General features: G+C 27.2%; 1 protein-coding gene across 1 annotated transcript; it reads right to left on the reverse strand.

Moving 5' to 3' along the window:
* Window positions 1–4,162: 4,162 nt before the first annotated feature.
* On the reverse strand, window positions 4,163–6,421 carry LOC101501350 (uncharacterized). Its single transcript, XM_004492938.4, has 3 exons — window positions 5,617–6,421; window positions 5,278–5,330; window positions 4,163–4,488 (listed from the first exon to the last, which is right to left on the reverse strand). The coding sequence occupies exons 1-3, from the start codon at window positions 6,104–6,106 to the stop codon at window positions 4,402–4,404; spliced, it is 630 nt and encodes a 209-aa protein (XP_004492995.1). The 5' UTR covers window positions 6,107–6,421; the 3' UTR covers window positions 4,163–4,401.
* Window positions 6,422–20,020: the final 13,599 nt, after the last annotated feature.

Below are 20,020 nucleotides of genomic sequence, written 5' to 3' on the forward strand. Positions count from 1 at the left end.
AAATCCAATCAAATAAATTTTAAATATGTTAATGTATTAAATCATATTTAATAAGATTATATAATAAAAAATATTATAAACAATGATTGATATCTAACAATGCATCATTGCTACCTAAATCATGAAAAAAAATTGTGATACGATTTAAACCTTACTACAACCATTATTTACTATGCAATAAGTATTCCTTCGTTCAAATACTTAATTAAACGCAAGACACAATATGTGTCATTCTTGCAATGTTCAATTATTTATTTCTCAATCCAAGACTAGACGAGTAAAACCAATTCATCAAATATCACATATTAATCGATTCTAGCATGACCATGCATTTCCACGGTCTTACTCTATCGAGTGACTCAAGACATAACTGAAGTAACAATGTCGATTTACAAGAAAGGGGGGTTTGAATTGTAAATGTACCTTTTAAAAATTTCTGTTAAAACTTAAGAAAATAACTCAAGATTGATCTTGGTTATGAAAACAGAAAACGGAGAACGTTCTTGGTTTTTGTAGTAAAACAGAGAACGTTCTTTGATTAGTTGAAAACAGAAAATCAGTTTATGTTTTATCTTAGTTAGTATGATAAATAAAGAGATAAGATAGAGAATATCACACAAAGATTTTATCCTGGTTCACCCAACGTGGGTTACGTCCAGTCCTCACACTGTGAGATTTTCCACTAAGTGTTTAAAACAAAGAGCTTTCTTGATCTTACAACACCTAGTCTAGATCAACCTTGATCTATTTCAACCTCTATTGCGTTCCACCCAGAAAACAATACCAGCACCTATCTAACCTTGATAGGATGTAATCTTAAAACAAACTATAAAGAAACTCTTATAGTTTGAGTTTTTACAATTTGATTGTTTTGACAGAATCTGAGATTTCTCAACTCTTGTTTGAGAATTGATTCTTTACAAAGGATATAATGATAATTGCGCAAACTAATAGATGAGTATGAACCAGCAGCTGTTTCGCAGAAATCAGAATGTATGATTGCCTCTGTTTTGCAGAATTTCAAGTATGTATGTGATTGATTTATGGATTTCGAAGCACTTGAATTTCTTGCCTTGAATCGGGATATTGGCCTTCTATTTATAGGCTGTAGAGGCACTAAATGAAGGTACAAGAGCTGTTGGAGAGGCTCTGCTTTTTGACTGAAACATTATTTTCAGAATAAAAATAATCATTTTTTGAAATAGCTTTTTGACTTTATTGGTTTAGCATTTAAAGCAGTTTTGTCCTTTTTAGAAAGTACTCTTGACGTTTCTTCATTGATCTTGGATGGTACATTCTCTGTCTTGAGTCTTGAGTGTAGCTAGAGAATGTTGGAGATGAATTACATACCAAATCAGAGAAGAAGCAATGTTGTTGTTATTGTGCAGAAAACGGAGAATGATTAACGTTCTTGGTTTGTCAGTTTGAACTTTCTTGAGCTTCAATAATCATTATGGAGTTCCCGTTTTAATCGTTCTGGATTTCCTTTGCAATTGTCTTGTCATATGTCAAGATTGATCGAATTTTCTTGACATTTGATTTTTGGAGTTTGCAAACTGTCATGACTTTTGTCTGTCTTTGAGTCCTTTGATCTTTGAGAGCAAATAGCCTTTTTGAGTTTGGATGAATCCTACTTGTTCTTTGCCATGTACTGATTAGATATGAATAATTTCCAGGGCAGACTCTTTGTTAAAGAGGTAGAAAAAGTTTGATAAACATATTGTGATGAACTTTTTTGAAGTTGGAGATCTTTCTCTGTTTTAATGTTCTTGTTGTTGTTTTCTTTATTTTGTTTGATTCTGTTCTTAATTAAATTCACTCAAAAGCACAAGTTAAATTAACATAACATTTAGAATCATAATTAACATTCTTAATTAACTTTTTGTTTGTTTTCATCAAAACATTAAATTGAGATTTTGTCTCAACAATAACTCTTGTTATGTAGGAGGGACGAATCATATCCATATCATTCACACCCATTCCACATGGTTCTTTGCAAGCCAAATAACTACATTTATAATTTTCCTATTCATTTGATGGCCTTAAAACCTATAACTCTCTATGTAGGGATTATAGTAACTTCAAGTCTAATGACTACTCATTATGGTCACATGAGAATTGCTAATGACACTTACACAACAATTATATAGTATTCTTATAGCAAGTCAATCTAGTATAAATATTGCACTTAATATTTATATCTATTTGAGGACTTGATATCTCATATACAATTATGACGTCATCCTCACCCATAATCCCTCAACATCCCACCCCAACTTTAAACCACAACTTATTTGAGTCAGTTTTAAGCCTCCACCACCAGTTATCCAAAAGTGTCACATTGAACACACACAAATCACACACTTCAAGCCACTTTACTCACGCTTGCAACAAATCATATCCCACTTGATCCAATGAACATTACGAGCCTCCACACTATCCTCCCCTTATTCAAATAAAATGAGAGAAAAACGATTTAGAGATATGATTCTAAATCAAAAAATGACCATCAACCACCCTAATTTAATGGATGAAGAAGAATAGAGGAAAGAAGACAACTAGGATTTGTTATATTAACATTTTTATAGAATTAAAAAGTTATAAATTTGTAACTCTTGATTAAATTAGATTTATATTATTTTTATTTTCAAAATTAATACTATAAATATATTATCTATATGTAGTTGATTTAATCGATAAGAAACTCACACGTTAAACAAATGGTCATTGATTTGGACTATGACAAAGTTTGGTCACTGGTAAATACAATCAATACTTCACATATATGACATAGTTACACAAAAATATTTTTAGTTATAGTTATATTTGTATCAGTAAAGTATAAGTGTGAGTACGTATAGGTCACATGTTATGTAGTAAAGTATCTTATTCACACTCATATTCATAAAATTTGCGGGTTAGTTACTGGAAAACATATTCACGCCTCTTTCATGTGTAGTTACTTTATGAGTAATTTCTGTGAGAACCAAATAAATCCACATTACAAACCTAATTGAGCACATGGATTAAAACTAATTCACTAACTATATGCAACATATGTTTATATATAACGTTGCATCAAAATGAACAATAAGAATATGAAGATGGCAATAGTTGCACAAATAATTCTATACCTGCATGGAAACACTAGGATTTAAGTTTGATTCACCTTTTATCAGTTTATGCAACTCGCACTCTTGTGAGGTTGCTTATTTATTTCCACCTATTAACATTAGAGCAGTTAAAAAAGCTTCCAACTACTAGACTCTTTTAATTTTTTTTATTAAACCCTTAATATTAGGTCCTTTAACAAAATAATTTTTTTAAAATTTTTGCCCATTATTTCATGGGGCTTAAGAGAGGGGGCTCAGGGGGATTATAGGCCCCCAATATTTTGATAATTTTTGAGATTTTTTCCGAAAAAATTAAAAAATATTTTTTTTTTTCAAAAAAAAACTTGTGAGAAAAATAAATAAAAAATTTCGAAAAAAAGATTTTTTTTCTCTCGAATAAAAAGAATTTGATTTTTTTTTAAACGTGGGCCTATAGGCCCACTAAGCCCACAAAATTTTAGAGGGCTTTAAGTGTTGGGACTTTTTAAATTATAAAAATTTTTAACCCCTTCAACATGTAGACTGGGACCAATAATTATGGGGCTTGTCCAATTGACAGATATATATATATTTTTTTAATAAATTTACAAGCATATTAAATTTTATTTTGAAAGTGTTGTTAGCTTTGTTCGCTTGTGAGTTATATATGTGCGTGTGTGTTTAGGGATATATATATATATATATATATATATATATATATATATATATATATATATGTATTTGTTTATCCTTTTTTATTTTCTATTACATTACATCAATGCGACTCTTGTGTTGCTTTAGGACAATGACTTCACATCATGACTATTATATCATTTGATTAAATTATATGATAAAGATCAAACCAAATTTTATATTAGATATTGACTGCGTAACGGAGACTCATAATGTGTTTATAATTTTGTTATTCTTTTAGAGATTAAAATGATCACAACATATATATAATTTATGGACTAAAACCACAATTAACAAAAATAAAATAAAAAAGGTTGTACTTGACTTCCTCCCTAATAATCTATTAAAAGATAAACACAATAAAAAAAAATACAAAATTAAGAAAGTTAAAGTGCAAGTGATTAAAGGGAATCATAATTTACAACTCTATATATATCACAAATTGATTTTAGCAATACATTCAAAATTCCATTAAATCTTCTACATACAAACATCACTGTGTGTTTTTCTTCTGAACCTAATAAGTTACCAATTTGTTAGTGTAGATGAGGTAAGAATTTCAGGTCTCGTGTAGTTTCAGCATAGGACTGAGTGCTAGAGTTGTAGCAAGCAAAGTTCACATCATTTTTTTCTTCCCTCTTCCCTTTCCTTTATTCATAACATTCCTAAATCCTAATCCTCTTCTCTCTTTCTTCTCATTTTCCTGCTTAAAGGAATAGAAACAGAGTTTAGCCAATTGGGTACAACAAAACACAAAATTTTCACCCTGTATATATAAATAAATTATCATAGTTATGTTTATTATATTATATCAGGGGAGAAAATAATCTCTTGAGGAACTATACCAACTTTCTAAGATTTTTTTATATCATAAATAAACAAATAAACAAATCCAACTTCCCTCTGTTCGATAAATCCCCATATTAACACATTCAGAATATCAATCATATTTTGATTAAGATAAAATAATCCAGATTCAAATTTTTTTATTTTGAATTATATAATAAAAATTAAAATTTGCATTTTTTTAAATTGTGCAATTCTATTGAATAATTGTCGAGGTCTCAAATACATGAATATAAGATTCCTGAATTTCAAATTGGCTACTAAGTATACACTATATATCAAATAGGTTATAGAAATGAATTTTGAATCCTTTGAGTAGATACTTCAGAAGAAGATAGATTAAATTAATGCATGACAATGGATAATTGGTAAGTTATATGTTTTGATTGTATATAATTACACATATTTTATTTTGCTTTTGCAGAAAATATAAAAATAAATTTCTCCCTCCCCAATAACATTTGCTTATAATTATTATTTTTTTGATTATTGAACTTTTTTTCCAATTGTTTTGATTCTTGTAACTTTTTAAGTAAAGCTATCCCTAAAGACTAGTCAATTTCGTAATTGGTAAACCAAAACAAACAATCTATCTAATTTTATAAAAACAAATGAGGTAGAGAAGGGAACCCATGACCATATATACCTTGTTGGAATTGACACTTTTATCGTTTCTTGGCTTTGTTGAATCATCATCACCTAAAAAAATAATCAACAATTATTGTCAATAAAGTTTTGGAAGTATAAACTAAATAAACATATATCAACATTTTTTTCTCTTAATCCTCCCATTTCCAAAGAATTATTAGAGTTAATAATCGCATGTAAAATTTAATCATTGATTGTCCGATCAGAATTCAAACTTAATGTAATTAATCATATATAGATTATACAAATAAATAAAAAACATAATTAATCACAAAGTTAGAGGAAAATGTAACATATATTAATTAAAAAAGCACATGATAAGAGTCAAAATACTCACTACTATTTTTTGTGCTTTCTCCAGAATCACAATCATTAGAATCTACTGCAGAAATTCTTCTATCCACGGAATCAGAACAAAAACTTGTATCGACCAAATCAGAGTCATTACAATATTCTCTAAAACTTGGTGATCCAGGACCAATTATTCTATCCTCATTATTCTCCTCCTCCTCTTCATAATTCATAACATTTTTGTGATTAATGCTAACTTTATCCTCTTCTAATTTTTTTTGTCTCTCATTAATAATCACAATATTCCTTTCCTCATCTTTTTTATCTACCACACATTTCTTCTCAATCAACCCTTCCTCGTTCCTTTTGGGTTCTTGATAATCATTATAATCGTCATCAACATTGTCACAAATCTTCTTATTGTTGTCTCCAACGGGTGGAACAATGGCATTTTGATGACGTAGTCGACCGTAGACACGACGGCGACCCGTGGATGCAATGTCATTTCTGTCCATAGTTGAGATACCACAACCCATGATGTATTACAACAAGGAATTAATTAAGAAGAGATTAAAGGAGGGTAATGAAAATTGAAGAATTGGGTTAACAATAATAATAAGGGTTGAGAATGTGACATTATAACAATATTTTAAATAAATAAAAAATGTAGAAACGGAATAACAAATTATGGATAGCTGGTTGAGGGTGAGATTAATGATGGTTAGGGTGTTGTGTTGGGTTGTGTTGTGTTGTGTTGGGTTTGAAATGTAATATGTGAGCTTGTTGTTTGTTTTGTTGTGTAATTAATTAATATTATTATCCATTATCAATTATGAGGAACATTTCTCATGTATGTTTTATTTGCCTCATCCTCAATGTTGTTCAAAGGGTTGGGTATAACAAATTTGAAAGAAAAAAGAGAAACCGAATAAAACCACTAGTTTGGTGTGCCGCTCACAATTATCCTCTAGAAGTAATTTGTGAACCTTTTTCTTTTTTGGGTGAACCTCTCCGAATATCAAATAATAATTTAGAGATTAATAACAATCTATTATAGTTTAAGAATCTATTTCATTTTTTTAAAATAATTTAGTTAGAATCTTCACATTAATTAAGCATATATAAATTAAATTTTGTGTAAATAAAAGTAGAATATTAATAATATTTGTTAAATTTTAATTTAGAATAATTTTATTTATATTTTAAATTAAATTTATAATTAAATGTGATTGAAAAAATGATAAAAAAATAATATAAATATTTGCACTTCAATTTTAAAATTTTATTTTAGTAAAAAAACTTTATAATCTCGTTTGTTCAAAAGTTTTATAATCATCTATCATCTTAATCTTGGTCTTTTTCCATTATGTCATTGTTATAAAATTATCACCAAATTAATCATTTCATATCACCATTTTGTTAGGGTAATTTGTAAAAAAAATCTTTTAAGAGACCAAGTGTAAATATTTAAACATATATTTTATTTAAAGGTTCAATTAGTACGTAGATTCTTAAATTATTTAGAGATTTTTAAATAGCACTAGGTCCCTGAACTAAATTAGGTTGTTATTAGATTCCTGAATTAATTAATGACTAACTGTAGTGTATCGGAATGATTTAACTAAAAAAATTTATTAGTTTAAAAATTTGATTATAATTTTTTTTTTTAAGAATCTATTTAAAAATTCTCAAAAAGTTTAAGAATTTTATGAGTACGTAGTTAAACCTATTTAAAAATATTTACAAGGTTAATCTTAATTTTTCTATTGTTTTCGTTTAAAAATTAAAAACTCTAATAATCTTCATCGTGAATCCAAAAAATTCATCAAAATATAGAAAATAAATCAAATCTCAAATAAAAAATACCTCTAAAAGGTACCGGTGCTCATATGATATATTTCCCAAATGACTCATATTATTTGGAGAATATAGACTGGTTTAGGAGAAATATGAAATCTCACCAATCAAAACTCATATTTTAATAGTAAATTCTCTTGAAACAAAACTTATTTTAGAATTCATTTTCAGAACTCATTAAAACTCATTTATGTTTAAGCTATAGTTTTCCATTTCTAAATTTTTTTCTTTCAAAAATCCTTTATAAGATAAAGTTTTTTTTTTTTTTTAAAGTTAACGGTGGTGTTTGAAGATAGTCTATGTTGTTGGATGTTTTTGGTTGCAGATGGAGATGAAAATGATGTTAGGATTGTTTTGGGTTGAAGATAAATATCATCAAAGTTCTTATTTTTGAATGAAAACTTGAAAGAAAAAAAATGGTAACCTTGTGTAGGTTTTAAAAGATAAATACCTAAATAAATAAATAAAATATCCATTATAAATAAATAAGATAAATAAATTTAAAATATTTTTTCTACATAAACAAATGATGTGTTTAAAATGAGCATAAGGGAGTGTAACAAAATCAAATGCAACAAAATATTCATTAAATCGTTTGAATATTAGGGTTATGCTAATAAATGTCATAAAAAATTAAAAAAGGAAATAAAAAACAAATACTGTATAGAAATATTACGATTTAAAATTTTAAAGAGGTAAATGTACAACTTCTAATATTAAATTTTTATTTTTGATCTTAACAAGTACTTAATAACACCTGTTAGCATTTTTTATATAATTAAAGTGAATTACGAAAATACATTAATTTCGTTTCTAAAAACATTCACTATTAAAAATGAAAGGACATTAATGAGTGTACTGATTCATTAGTTAATAAGAGTCATTATGTTCAATCTTTAAGTGAGTTTTAGTTGATTTTATGTTTTATAAATTAAATATTATTATTATTGATGATGTACGGAGAATCTATCTACCTCGTTCTTTTTTTTACTCAATACTTACTTTCATTAGATTGTTTTAAATGATTATTATATTGAGTAAAATAAAATTAGAGTAAAAAAATAACAATTATATTGATATTTTAAGGAAGTGAAGAATTTTATTGGATATGATATTGAAGGTTCAAAAATCTGGCCACACGTCATTTTCCATATCTAACTATGTTTTAAAAGAAATATACATTTTAAGCTAATTGTATATGTTGGCTACCGGTACACAAGCTTTTTAATGGGTACCAGTGAATTTCCCTTTAACAAAGGTGGGCAAGTTTTTAGCAAGAATTAATTATTTTTATACTACTAAAATATATAATGCACAGTATTTTTATTTAATATTATTTATTGTATTAAGTGTTAATTAGAAAGAGTTTCACAAGTATATACCAAAACTCTTAAATATATCCATTATTGTATACATTCCATTTTACATTTTATATTTATCTTTTAGGAAAGATACAACTTTACAAATAAAAAATTAAAAAGGATTTTAATTAAATGATTTTATTTTGGTGAAATATAATTGAAGTTTGAATAATTTTTATTTATTTATAGATGAAACGATAAATAAACTCACATATAGCTGTAAAGTTAAATTCAAATAATGATATTCAACCCAATAATTTAATATTTGTCAATTAAATTAAGTTTTATCGATTAAATTTTATTTAGTTATTAAACTATCCACACAGGTATTTTAGGCTACAAAAGTATTTTATATCACTAATTAATATTCAATCATTAAAAATTAAAATAATTTACAAATTAATTGAAATTAAAAAAAAGATTCCTTATTAAAAAATAGGCACCGATCTTATCATGACTAGTTTTTAATTACTATTTACATTATCAATCCACAATAATTATAATATTTAATTATTTTACATAAATTAAAAAATTAATAAATAAAAAAATTATTTTTGATAATTTTACTAACCTATTCATATTTTACTATTGATTTATTTCCATCATTTAAATGCGTACATAATATTAGTTAGAAGATATATAATTGAAAATAAATTATTAATATATTATATTAAAAATGAATTAAAATCCAATGATTTAAGATAAGTATTCGAATCTGATAATTATAAATTCAATATCCATCAGTGCTATTAAAGTGAGTAAATATTTAATAAATCATAAAACTTTTTCTATCTTGAACTCGAGCACTATCCTCTAACGCTAATTTTGTCGAAATGATATTATCTTTAAGGCTTAATTGCAATTTTGGTCTCTCTATTTTAGTTGAATCGTGAAAGTAGTCCCCCATTTTATTTTGTTTTCCAGTTTTGGTCTCTCAAACATAACTTAGGTCCAAAAATTGATCAAATTTCATTTTTTTTTTTTGTATTTATTTAACCCACACCATACCTCAAGATCTCATTTGCAACAATTGTATCTGAAATATATGATCATAAATGGTAGTACGGCTAAAAAAATGAAGTTTCATCAAAATTTGGACCAAAATTCTCTTTGGGGACTAAACTGAGGAGAAACAAAATGGAAAAACTACTTTTGCGATTCAACTAAAATAGATGACCTAAACTGCAATTAAATTTATTTTTAAACACTATTTTTTTTAATAGGAAATGTGAGAGAAGAAAGATCAAGTATCTTATTTAATTTATTTGTTGACTATTTCTCTTTTTTGTTTTTGACTCAGACCATTTCTACTATTAAAATACTTATCTTGCGCTACCCCTTCTCAAAATAAGTCATTTTTACTCATTTTAAATATATTAAAAAATAACTATAAATAAAAAGGAGAATAGTAATTTTATTAGAGTATCTTTATTAAAAAATTATGTGTTTTTTTATTGTCATAAATTTAAAATAGAATATAACTTTTTAAAAATAATATTTATAAAGTTTAAATATGTTTTTGTCCTTTGCAAATATACTACTTTTTTATTTTAGTCCTGTAAGTTTTTTGTTTGAATTTAGTTCCTTTAAATTGATTTTGATCTCTAACGTTAAATAAAAGTTACAAAAATAAGAGTTGACAAACCCGTCGTGGCATAGAAGAAGACGAATTTTTCAAAAATTCCTATACCCCATTTTTAATTTCTATTCATATTTTTTTAATAAAATAACACTAATTATTAAATGATAATTAATAAATTTATTAACTAATAAAATAAAACATTTTAATTTTTAATATAGTATAAAAAACGATGTGTGGATGTGTATTTATAGAGTCAAGTGTGCCGACACTCTTTTTTTTTTGTAATATTAATTTGACGTTATAGGCTAAAGTCGATCGTCTCTAATTTTACAGAGACTAAATTTAAAAAAAAAAAAACTTACAGAAAATATAATAAAAAAATAATATATTTACAGAGATCAAATACATATTTAAACTTATTTATAATATCAATTAGAGAATTAAATTGAGAAAATAATAATTAATCTCACACTAAAAAATTGAGTAAATTGATGGTTAGTCAAAGAGAGTATTTAATAGTGTGTAAAGGTAAAATGTTACATTATTAATATTTTCTATTCTTTAAGTAAAAAACATTTTTTATCTATTAAAATGGGGTTTGGTAGCAAAGTGTCACCAAGGGGACTTATAAAACGGGGGTTTGGGGTCACATTGAAAGAGCAAAAACTCTTTGATTTTCAAACATAGAGACATTGGTTTCATTTTGATGAGTCTTATACTCTTATCTTTAAGCTCTCTAGATTTTCCTGGTGCTCAACAAAGAAAGATATGATTATATGTTTCTTTGATAGGTTGTTTGAGTTTTCAACCTCTTGATCCACCATGTCCAATAACCAAGTTTAAAATTTTGATGTCTCACTGCCTCTTGGAGGGCATTAATGGTTTGGAGCGCCATGATACAAACTTTATAATCGAATGATCCACTGTGTCGTAAACAACGATGTCATCACAACATGTAGCACTAAAGAGGTAAAGTCTTGGATACCAATTCTGAAAATTTATTATCACTTAAGGATTAATGGGTCAATCAATGGATGCAGACCATACAGAGTTGTTCTTGAAAAATCTTTTTCAATATTTACCAATAGTTTGAAATGAAATATCACGAATAAATTCTCTTAAATAATGAAAATTGATTTGTGTTATTTGATTTTAGACTATTGATAATTGAAAATGAATTTTCAAGAACAACTCTGAATGATCTACATCCATTAATTGACCTGTTAATCCTCAAGTTATAACAAATTTTCAGAATTTGTATGGCTTTCCAAGACTTTATGTCTTTAAAGCTATGTTGTGATGACATCATTGTTCGTGACATTGTGGATCAACCAATAGTTCAAGGCTGGGATGTGTGGCTCTATAACAGGGTGATTTACATAATAAGTATATCAATTTGGATAAATAAAAGTTGTTTTGGTTAGTCAGTAAAATGTTCATGTCTAGCTTTTTTTGGTTATCATTTATCATGTAATTGTTTTAATTGAAGTGATGGAATATCAAAATCTAAACAATCTTAATTTATTTTAAGTCTGATTCGCAATGCATGTTTCATAACCTTTGAGAACTTGTACTTCATTATTTCTTAATATTTTGAAACATCATTCTTTTATATATTTAATACATTTCGTTTATATTTTCTTAGAATCAAATGGACATAAATTATTTGAGTTCAAATTTCCGTTGAGATATTGACATTTCCGTATAGAATTAACTCCATTGGATATGATCTATAAAAAAAAAAACAAAAAATCCATTTAATTATTGGTGATAAATTGATGATAGAGTAAAAATAATTTAACAATTATTTGTCATCTATCTTTCTTTTTTATTTTTTTAATGATTTTAAAGGTGTATATATATCCTCATTTTCAACTGCTTGTTTAAGAAAATAAGTCTTTTGTTTTTTTTACAAACGAAAATGAGTTTTCCAAAAAAATTAAAGGGCCTAAGTTTTGAATTTAATTGAATGTTGAACCCAAACAAAAAATTATAGGTTGAATTGGTGTTTAGATCGTGGTCGCTTTTTTAAAAATGTTTTAATCTCATCGTCCCTAAAATAAAATAATCATTTAAATAATGAATGAGCAAAGTCCTCTTCATTGACAAGAACCTAACAAACCAACACCTACTAATAATCTTTTTCACAGTTTGGATTGGTGGAGTTGCCGAAATTATGTAGTTTGTGCCTTTTTTCACCAAAAATTAATTTTTCTAAAATAAATCAACTATTTAATATAGTGTGTTGAGTAAAATAAATCAATATAGTGTGATAAAATTAAACTTGAATCAAATAAATAAAGATCACTAAACTCATTTTAGTTTCCAACAGCGAGAAAAAAAGGCACAAATAAAAGCATCATAGAAATAATATTTCAAAATAAATGCATAGTACACATAAATAATATAAACAATAAAACAAGATTTTTTTTTTTATATTTTAAATTATTCCAGAAAAGTATATCTGGATACATATTTTTGTCAAAAAGGGAGTAATTGATTATTATTATTATTATTATTATTATTATTATTATTATTATTATTATTATTATTATTATTATTATTATTATGTAACCACACACACTAAAATAATTAGCACAAATGGTCAAAATTGAAACATAAATAAGCAAAATATATTTTCTTTTCTTTTTATTTTTTAAAATAGGACTAATAATTAGTAAAAGCAATATAAGTATAATATAATTTTAATCTTTGTAAAATATTTATTAATTTTATCGCTACAATTTTAGATTTATTCTCTTTTAGTCTCTAATATAATTTCTCAATAAAATTTAATAATTTGACACAATCAGACTTGACACATAAAATTCTTTGGTAGCAAAACACTAGTGATGTGTCATATTTTTTTTTTAATTTAGATTCTTTAAAGTGAAAAAATTAATTATTTTTATAATAACAAACTCATATTTAATTATGATTTACTTATAATAATTATATTTAATTCATTATTCAATAATTAATATTATTTATTTTACTTTTTAACGTGAAATATTTACTTTAGATAAACTGAATATTATTTTTTATTGAAATGTCATATTAATCTAAGTCATAAGTCATGAATACCATAAAAATAAAAATAAAAATAAAAATAAAAATAAAAATAAAACAACAACAAAAGTGTTTACAACTCTTTCAACAAATCTAGAAACATAAACAAAAATCTATAAAATTATTTATCTCTATCCTTCTCAATCCCATTCTTTTAAAAACCAAAAATAAACAAAGAGAAAATTATACATTTGTCATTTCTCTCTTCTATTTATTCGTTTTCTCTCTCTCAAATCTCTCTCCCGATCTGATCAATCTCTATAAATTTTTTTCTCCTTTACTCTCACTTTGTGAAACCACTCCCATTAGAACTAAAATTATCTTCTTATTCACGCTCTTATAAGGTGTTAGAAGCCAATGGAGAAGGGGAAACATGAATCTCCCAAAATATACTAAGGAATCAAACTACCATTGCTTAGCATATACCATGATCCTTGCAATCATACAATATTATAATCCAAAAAAATTATTTTAAAAAATCCCAAACACTTTTTGAGGGTTTCACTTTCTAGGCATTGAAGAAGATGATGAGAGGAAGGGAGAATAAACCCTACATTATTTAATAAAAAAGGTCAACCCAAATACATTAAAAATCATTAAAAAATGTTGACTTTGTACCAACAAAAAATATTGACTACATTTGCTACATCACTATTTTTTTATGGAGAGATAACATCAATAAAGAGAAGGAAATTTGAAATTGTAGGAATAAAATCTAATTTTTTTTCAGGGTCGAAAATCAAATTAGACTTATTATAGGGAGAAAAAAAAATTAACCCTTGGTAAAATCATCAACCTAGCTGTAATATGGAAGCAAGCATAAATAGGATGATAGAAATATTTAAGAGTTAGGTCTTGAATTTTGACTCCCATTGGACCAGGTGAGTTTTATGGAGCAAATGGATCTTTTATTGGCAAGAGATATATTTATATGGTACAACAAACCATGTTAATATTTTTTGTTTATAAGTTTTCCTTAACTTGTTAAAAAAAAAGTTTTCCTTAAAAAACAAAGATGATTTAATGATAATAGATATGTTGATAGTTTGGAAATTATCATTAAATAATCTCGTGGAAATCAAATCAAACTATCAACATACCTAATCGATAGTAGATATGACCTAACTTGTGATTATAAGCTTTGGAAAATTCTTACCTTACAAGGTTGTTGTTTTATAAGGTTTAGTTAGACTCAATATCTAAGTTTGATTTAATAGATTATCTTAATTCTTAAATCCTCTATCAAGCTAGATATCATTGCAAGTGAAGTCATTAATCACCGATTGCCTAGATACAATGATCAATGAGTTTGGAAGAAAGGATCTTAGAGCTTGTTTACCTACAAAAATCATTTTAAAATTTTCATTTTCTAAATTTGTGTTAATTTTAAATTTACTAACAATAAGATGAAAGACTATGTAATGAATTGTTATGATACAAAGAATATAGAATAATAGCTGTGGAGAGTGCATTTTAAAATAACAATGAAAATAATGTTCTAACATTTTCAAACTTGCTTTAAATGTTGAAACTATTTCTAAAAAGTGTAAAAGATAATGGTGAGGGAAGAACTGAATCTATAATCAATTATCCTTGTTAGTTGAAGTGAAAATGAAAATAGAAAATATGATAAGTAAACGACCCTTATTTTATTTTAGAAAGAATGTGTTAAAGTGAATACACATATGAATTTTATCAAATGAAAACACTTCTTTAGAGTCTATTTTGTATAGAGTGTCTATGGTCCTATTTATTGGTGGTTGAGTTTAATTATTATTATTATTTTAAGAGGTACTCCAAATTCACTTATACCATGACAAAATATTATCTCATTTGGAGATAACCCAAAGGATTTGAACACCAATAAACAAAATTGAAATTGAAAATAGATTTCTTTCTAGCCAATATACCAAGCCCAAGAGAGAATTTTAATATTATTCAACACTAAAGCCGCATCACCCACCCCACCATTGAATAAAATGTTTTTCTCAAATGCTCCAACAAGTAGCTAACCAAATTAAACTCTTCTATTTTTTGTGGCATCTCCCCTTAATCAATATTTAAAAAAAATTATTTCAACTGAAATCAACACTAGACAATTTCATTTTTTTTTCAATATTTTAAATTGAAGATAAGATTTTAACAATTTCAATTTCAAAAATTCTTCTAGGCAGATGCAACATTAACATAGATAGTTAATAAATATCTACAAGATATGCCAGCATTAGAAAAACAATGAAATATTTAAGAGAATTCAATATAATATGAAATAAGTGAGTTAATTGTTTGATCTATAACATGTAAAAATTAATGAATCCTAAAAGATTGTTTAGTATACTCAAGATTTGTATCAATTCATAGGAATTTTCCACTATAAACAAGTAACAAATTTGTCTCTTATCATTGTTGATGGTGAGTTGGTGTTTTTTTTTTCTTTAGGGTTTCTTATTTAGAATGTTTGAAACTTGCTAAATGTCTAATTTAAATTAAAACAGGAAAGTATATTATACTATAATATAACACAACAAGAATACATTGATTTTGTGAGGGCCAAAAGCCCTCACAAAGGGGGGAAAACAACCACAAAGTAGACATTTGTGGCAGCCTTAAGCAGCCACAACTAAGGTGGTCACAAACCTTTTTTGCGGCCAAAACGGTCACAAAGTGTGAAATATACATTGTCATTTGTGAGGGCAAAGACCTTCACAAAGTCCTACTTTTGTGAGGGTTTAGGCCCCCACAAATGACTCTTTTTGTGAGGGCTTAGGCCGCCACAAAGGTTAAAGCTGATTTTTAAAATTAAGCTTTTGTGGGGGCTCAGACCGCTGCTATAAATGTCTCCCTTTGTTAGGGCTTAGGCCGCCTCAAAAGATGAAACAAATTAAAAAATAAAAAAAAAATTTTTTGGAAAGAACTAAAGCCGCCACAAAATATTCACTTTAACAAAAATAATAATTTAATTAAATTCGAAATTAAATATAATATTATAATTTAATTAAAATTTGAAATATAATATTTAAATTTAAATTAAATTTAAATTTTAATTAAATATGTTATATATAATAAACTAATATCAATATAAATTTAAAATTTAAATTTAAAATATAATATTACAATTTAATTAAAGATTAATATAAATTAAATTTAAATTTAAAAATTAAAATAACTATTATATATAAAAATATAATATTAATATTAATTAAAGTAATAACTACCAAACCAAATAAAACATTCCAAAATTAATAAAGCAAGTCTTACAAACCAAAAATAAAACACACCATAATTAAATAGGACAAGATATAATGTGTTCATACAAACTAAAAATAAAATTATGAAAATATTCAAATACATCAATCATCGTAATAATTCATCTGATCAGCTCCACTCCCTCCATCAGTATTTGTTGGAATGTTATCCGACGACAGAAGTCCCTCCAAAGTATTATTAATTTGTGTTGGAGGAGACATCATGGTTTGAAATTGATTCCATCTTCAATTACACCACCACTAGTCGAAGGAGGAGCCTTAGCTGGTTGAGGTTGATTTAAATCTTGTCTGATCAAGCCAGCTGTTGGCATAGTTGGTCGGTATGGAGTTTGATCTGGTTGAGGTTGAGGAAGTTAATGTGAAGATGACGGAACAGTTGACTACTGGTTGGCATAGTTGGCTGTTGTTGTTGCTGGAAGGCAGAGGTCGGAGGATCCTGGTGTTGCTGTTGAAAATTTGGAGGCGGTTGCTGCTGCTAGGAGTATTGAGAGTAATTTTATTGCTGCTTGAATAGTGGTTGTTGATGCAAGTACTGAGGCTGAGGCGGGAACTGCTGATGAAACACAGGAGGAAATGAAAATTGTTGTTGTTGAAATTGTTGTTGTTGCTGAAACTGTTGTTGCTGCTCTTGAAACTTTTGTTTCCATTCCTCATTTATTTATCAATTGCTGCTTGTACCAGCCGTTGTGTCTTTTCTTCTTGTTCACTTGCCCATTGCTCCTTTAACTGGTCAAGATTATCTATCGACGGACGATGAGATCGATCCGTACTAGCATAAGAAGAAAACGTCTCAGTCTGAAAATTGTATGTTGGACATTTCACAAATGTTGACGATAAACTATCGGCGCCCAACACACGCCCTTTGTACTTGCCACCACTAATGCTCATAAAACTTGCGGTCTCATATTGTTTCCGCTGCACTGGACCAACTTGCTGAACAGGAGGAAGAGTAGCTTGATGATCATCTCATTCTTTCATGACTTGTTGAAGTTGTTCCTATATAAAAATTAAAATAGTTAATTAATATATAATAATTTAGAGGGCTAATTAATATATAATAATTACCTGAATCATTTGTGATAATCCATTAGTATACTAATTTGTTTCAGGATTAACATGAAGATAGCGATGTATTTCTGCTTGAGTGACCTCCCTTCCAAGTTGTTTTCCTTAAAATATTAAATTAATGTCAAGTTTAATTAGTTGGTGAAATGTGATACTTAATTGAATATAAATTAATAGATATATATTATAAATAGTAATTACCAAATAATATTTAATTTCTCCAGCAGGCATGGACCCTCCCTTATGAGTACTGGTACCCTTCTCATATGCTCTATTAATCTTTGCTTTTTCTCTTTTCTGTTTGTAAGCATTTGTGTTCCATTTCCTCCACAAAACACTCCAAACATTTTCACCAATCCAATTCGGCTGTTTTTTTTCGCCCTTATTACGTGTGTATGCCAACATAGATGACAGACGCTTGGAGAAGCGATGGTCAAAAGAAGCCAAAACTGCAACATCATGCTCTCTTTTCCAAGTACATTTTGTCTGTTGTTTATTTAAATTTAAAAAATACTAAAAATATAATTCAATTAAGCAATCAAATGTATAATTAGTAATTAAATAAATTAATCATATCACTTACTTTGAAACAATGTAAAAATTGATCAACTTCACTAAATTGATGTGTCTTATCCTCTTTTATCTCACTCCAAGACAACAATGGTTTTTTATATTTCTCTTGTATGACTTCAGCAATTGCCTTTGCAGATGATTTAAAAGGAAGATATCTTCAAAGTTTACATGTTTTTTAAATATAAAAATTAATTAATAAAATAATGTAAAATCCAATAATGAAATAGCTAACAATCATAATTTAAAATAGTTTACATACTCATCTCCTTATGGAATAATGACAATACGGTTGTAGCAATCAACACATCCGGGTTTCATTATTTCTTCTATGGTATAAGGCTCTATAGGGACCTCAGGATATAGAGGAATAGCTCCATCACTAGTAACAATCGTCGGCATCGACATGAGAGATGAGTCATTAACAACACGTGGTTTAACAACTTTTTTCTTACCACGTGATGTTTTGGATATGCCTCGTATTCCTGATCTTTCCGATCCTCCTACTCCCGACACTGAAGTCATGTCTATATATATATAAATATACATATAGACATCCATATCCATACATATATATGTGTGTATGTACAATTAACATAAATTAATAATGAAATATACATAAATAAATTATAAATAAACATAAATAAAGAAATATATATATATATATATATATATATACATATTTCACGTAATTAATTAATTTCTTCGTCATCGTCATTTGATGAGTGAATTAAGTCACTGCTTTCATCATTCTCTAATTCTTCTATTTCTTGTTCATCAACTTCTTCTCCAATATTTGACTCATGACAAAGTTGACTAATAGTCTTATCTCCAATCACATGATCCAAATTTGACACTTTATCCATTTGATTTGCAATTTCTTCATTTTGACCTACTTCAACTTCTTCGATTTCACTTGTTGGTCTTGTTTTGATTGCAGCACACCAACCTTGTTTGCTTCTGAAAGTTGATGGATAAGGAACATAATACACTTGTCTTACATTATGGGCCAGAGCAAATGGATCAAACCGTGGATATTTTTTGCTCATACGAATGTCTATAGTATTGGATATCAAATTGATCTTAGTTCCTCTACTAGATGGATCAAATCACTTACAGTAAAACAACACCACTTTTTTCACATAATCTAGGAACATATAGTCAATTTCGTAAATATGCTCAATTATGCCGTAGAAATTTTCTACTACACCACTATCAGACACACTTTTCATACAAACTCCACTATTAATTGTTTCTTTTCCTTCGATCAAAGATTCAGTGTGAAATTTGTATCCATTGACGTAATAAGTGTGCCATTCTTTGAAACTTCTACTCGGGCCCATAGATAAGTGTCTCAAGTGGATGTTGATAGGACTTTGTTCTTCGAGATGTACTTGTTGTTGAAACCATAAGGGAAATTTGAATGTATATCAATAGATGATTGTCCTATAGTTAAAAATGTCCTGATCGATGACCATATATATGGTGAATATCAATTTAATCATATAAATATAATAAAAAAATAAGAGGGATTTAAAACGTACTCAATGTATTGTTTAACTTCGGTGTAGTTAATCAAAACGTGAACATGTGCCGCATTAAATACTTTGTCACTTGGCCAGAAAATCGGAAAATCCCTACCAGCATGATGACCAGACAAGCAAAAAACTGATAAAGCAT

This window comes from Cicer arietinum, chromosome 3 (assembly GCF_000331145.2).
Source record: "Cicer arietinum cultivar CDC Frontier isolate Library 1 chromosome 3, Cicar.CDCFrontier_v2.0, whole genome shotgun sequence".
Taxonomy (NCBI): Eukaryota; Viridiplantae; Streptophyta; class Magnoliopsida; order Fabales; family Fabaceae; genus Cicer; species Cicer arietinum.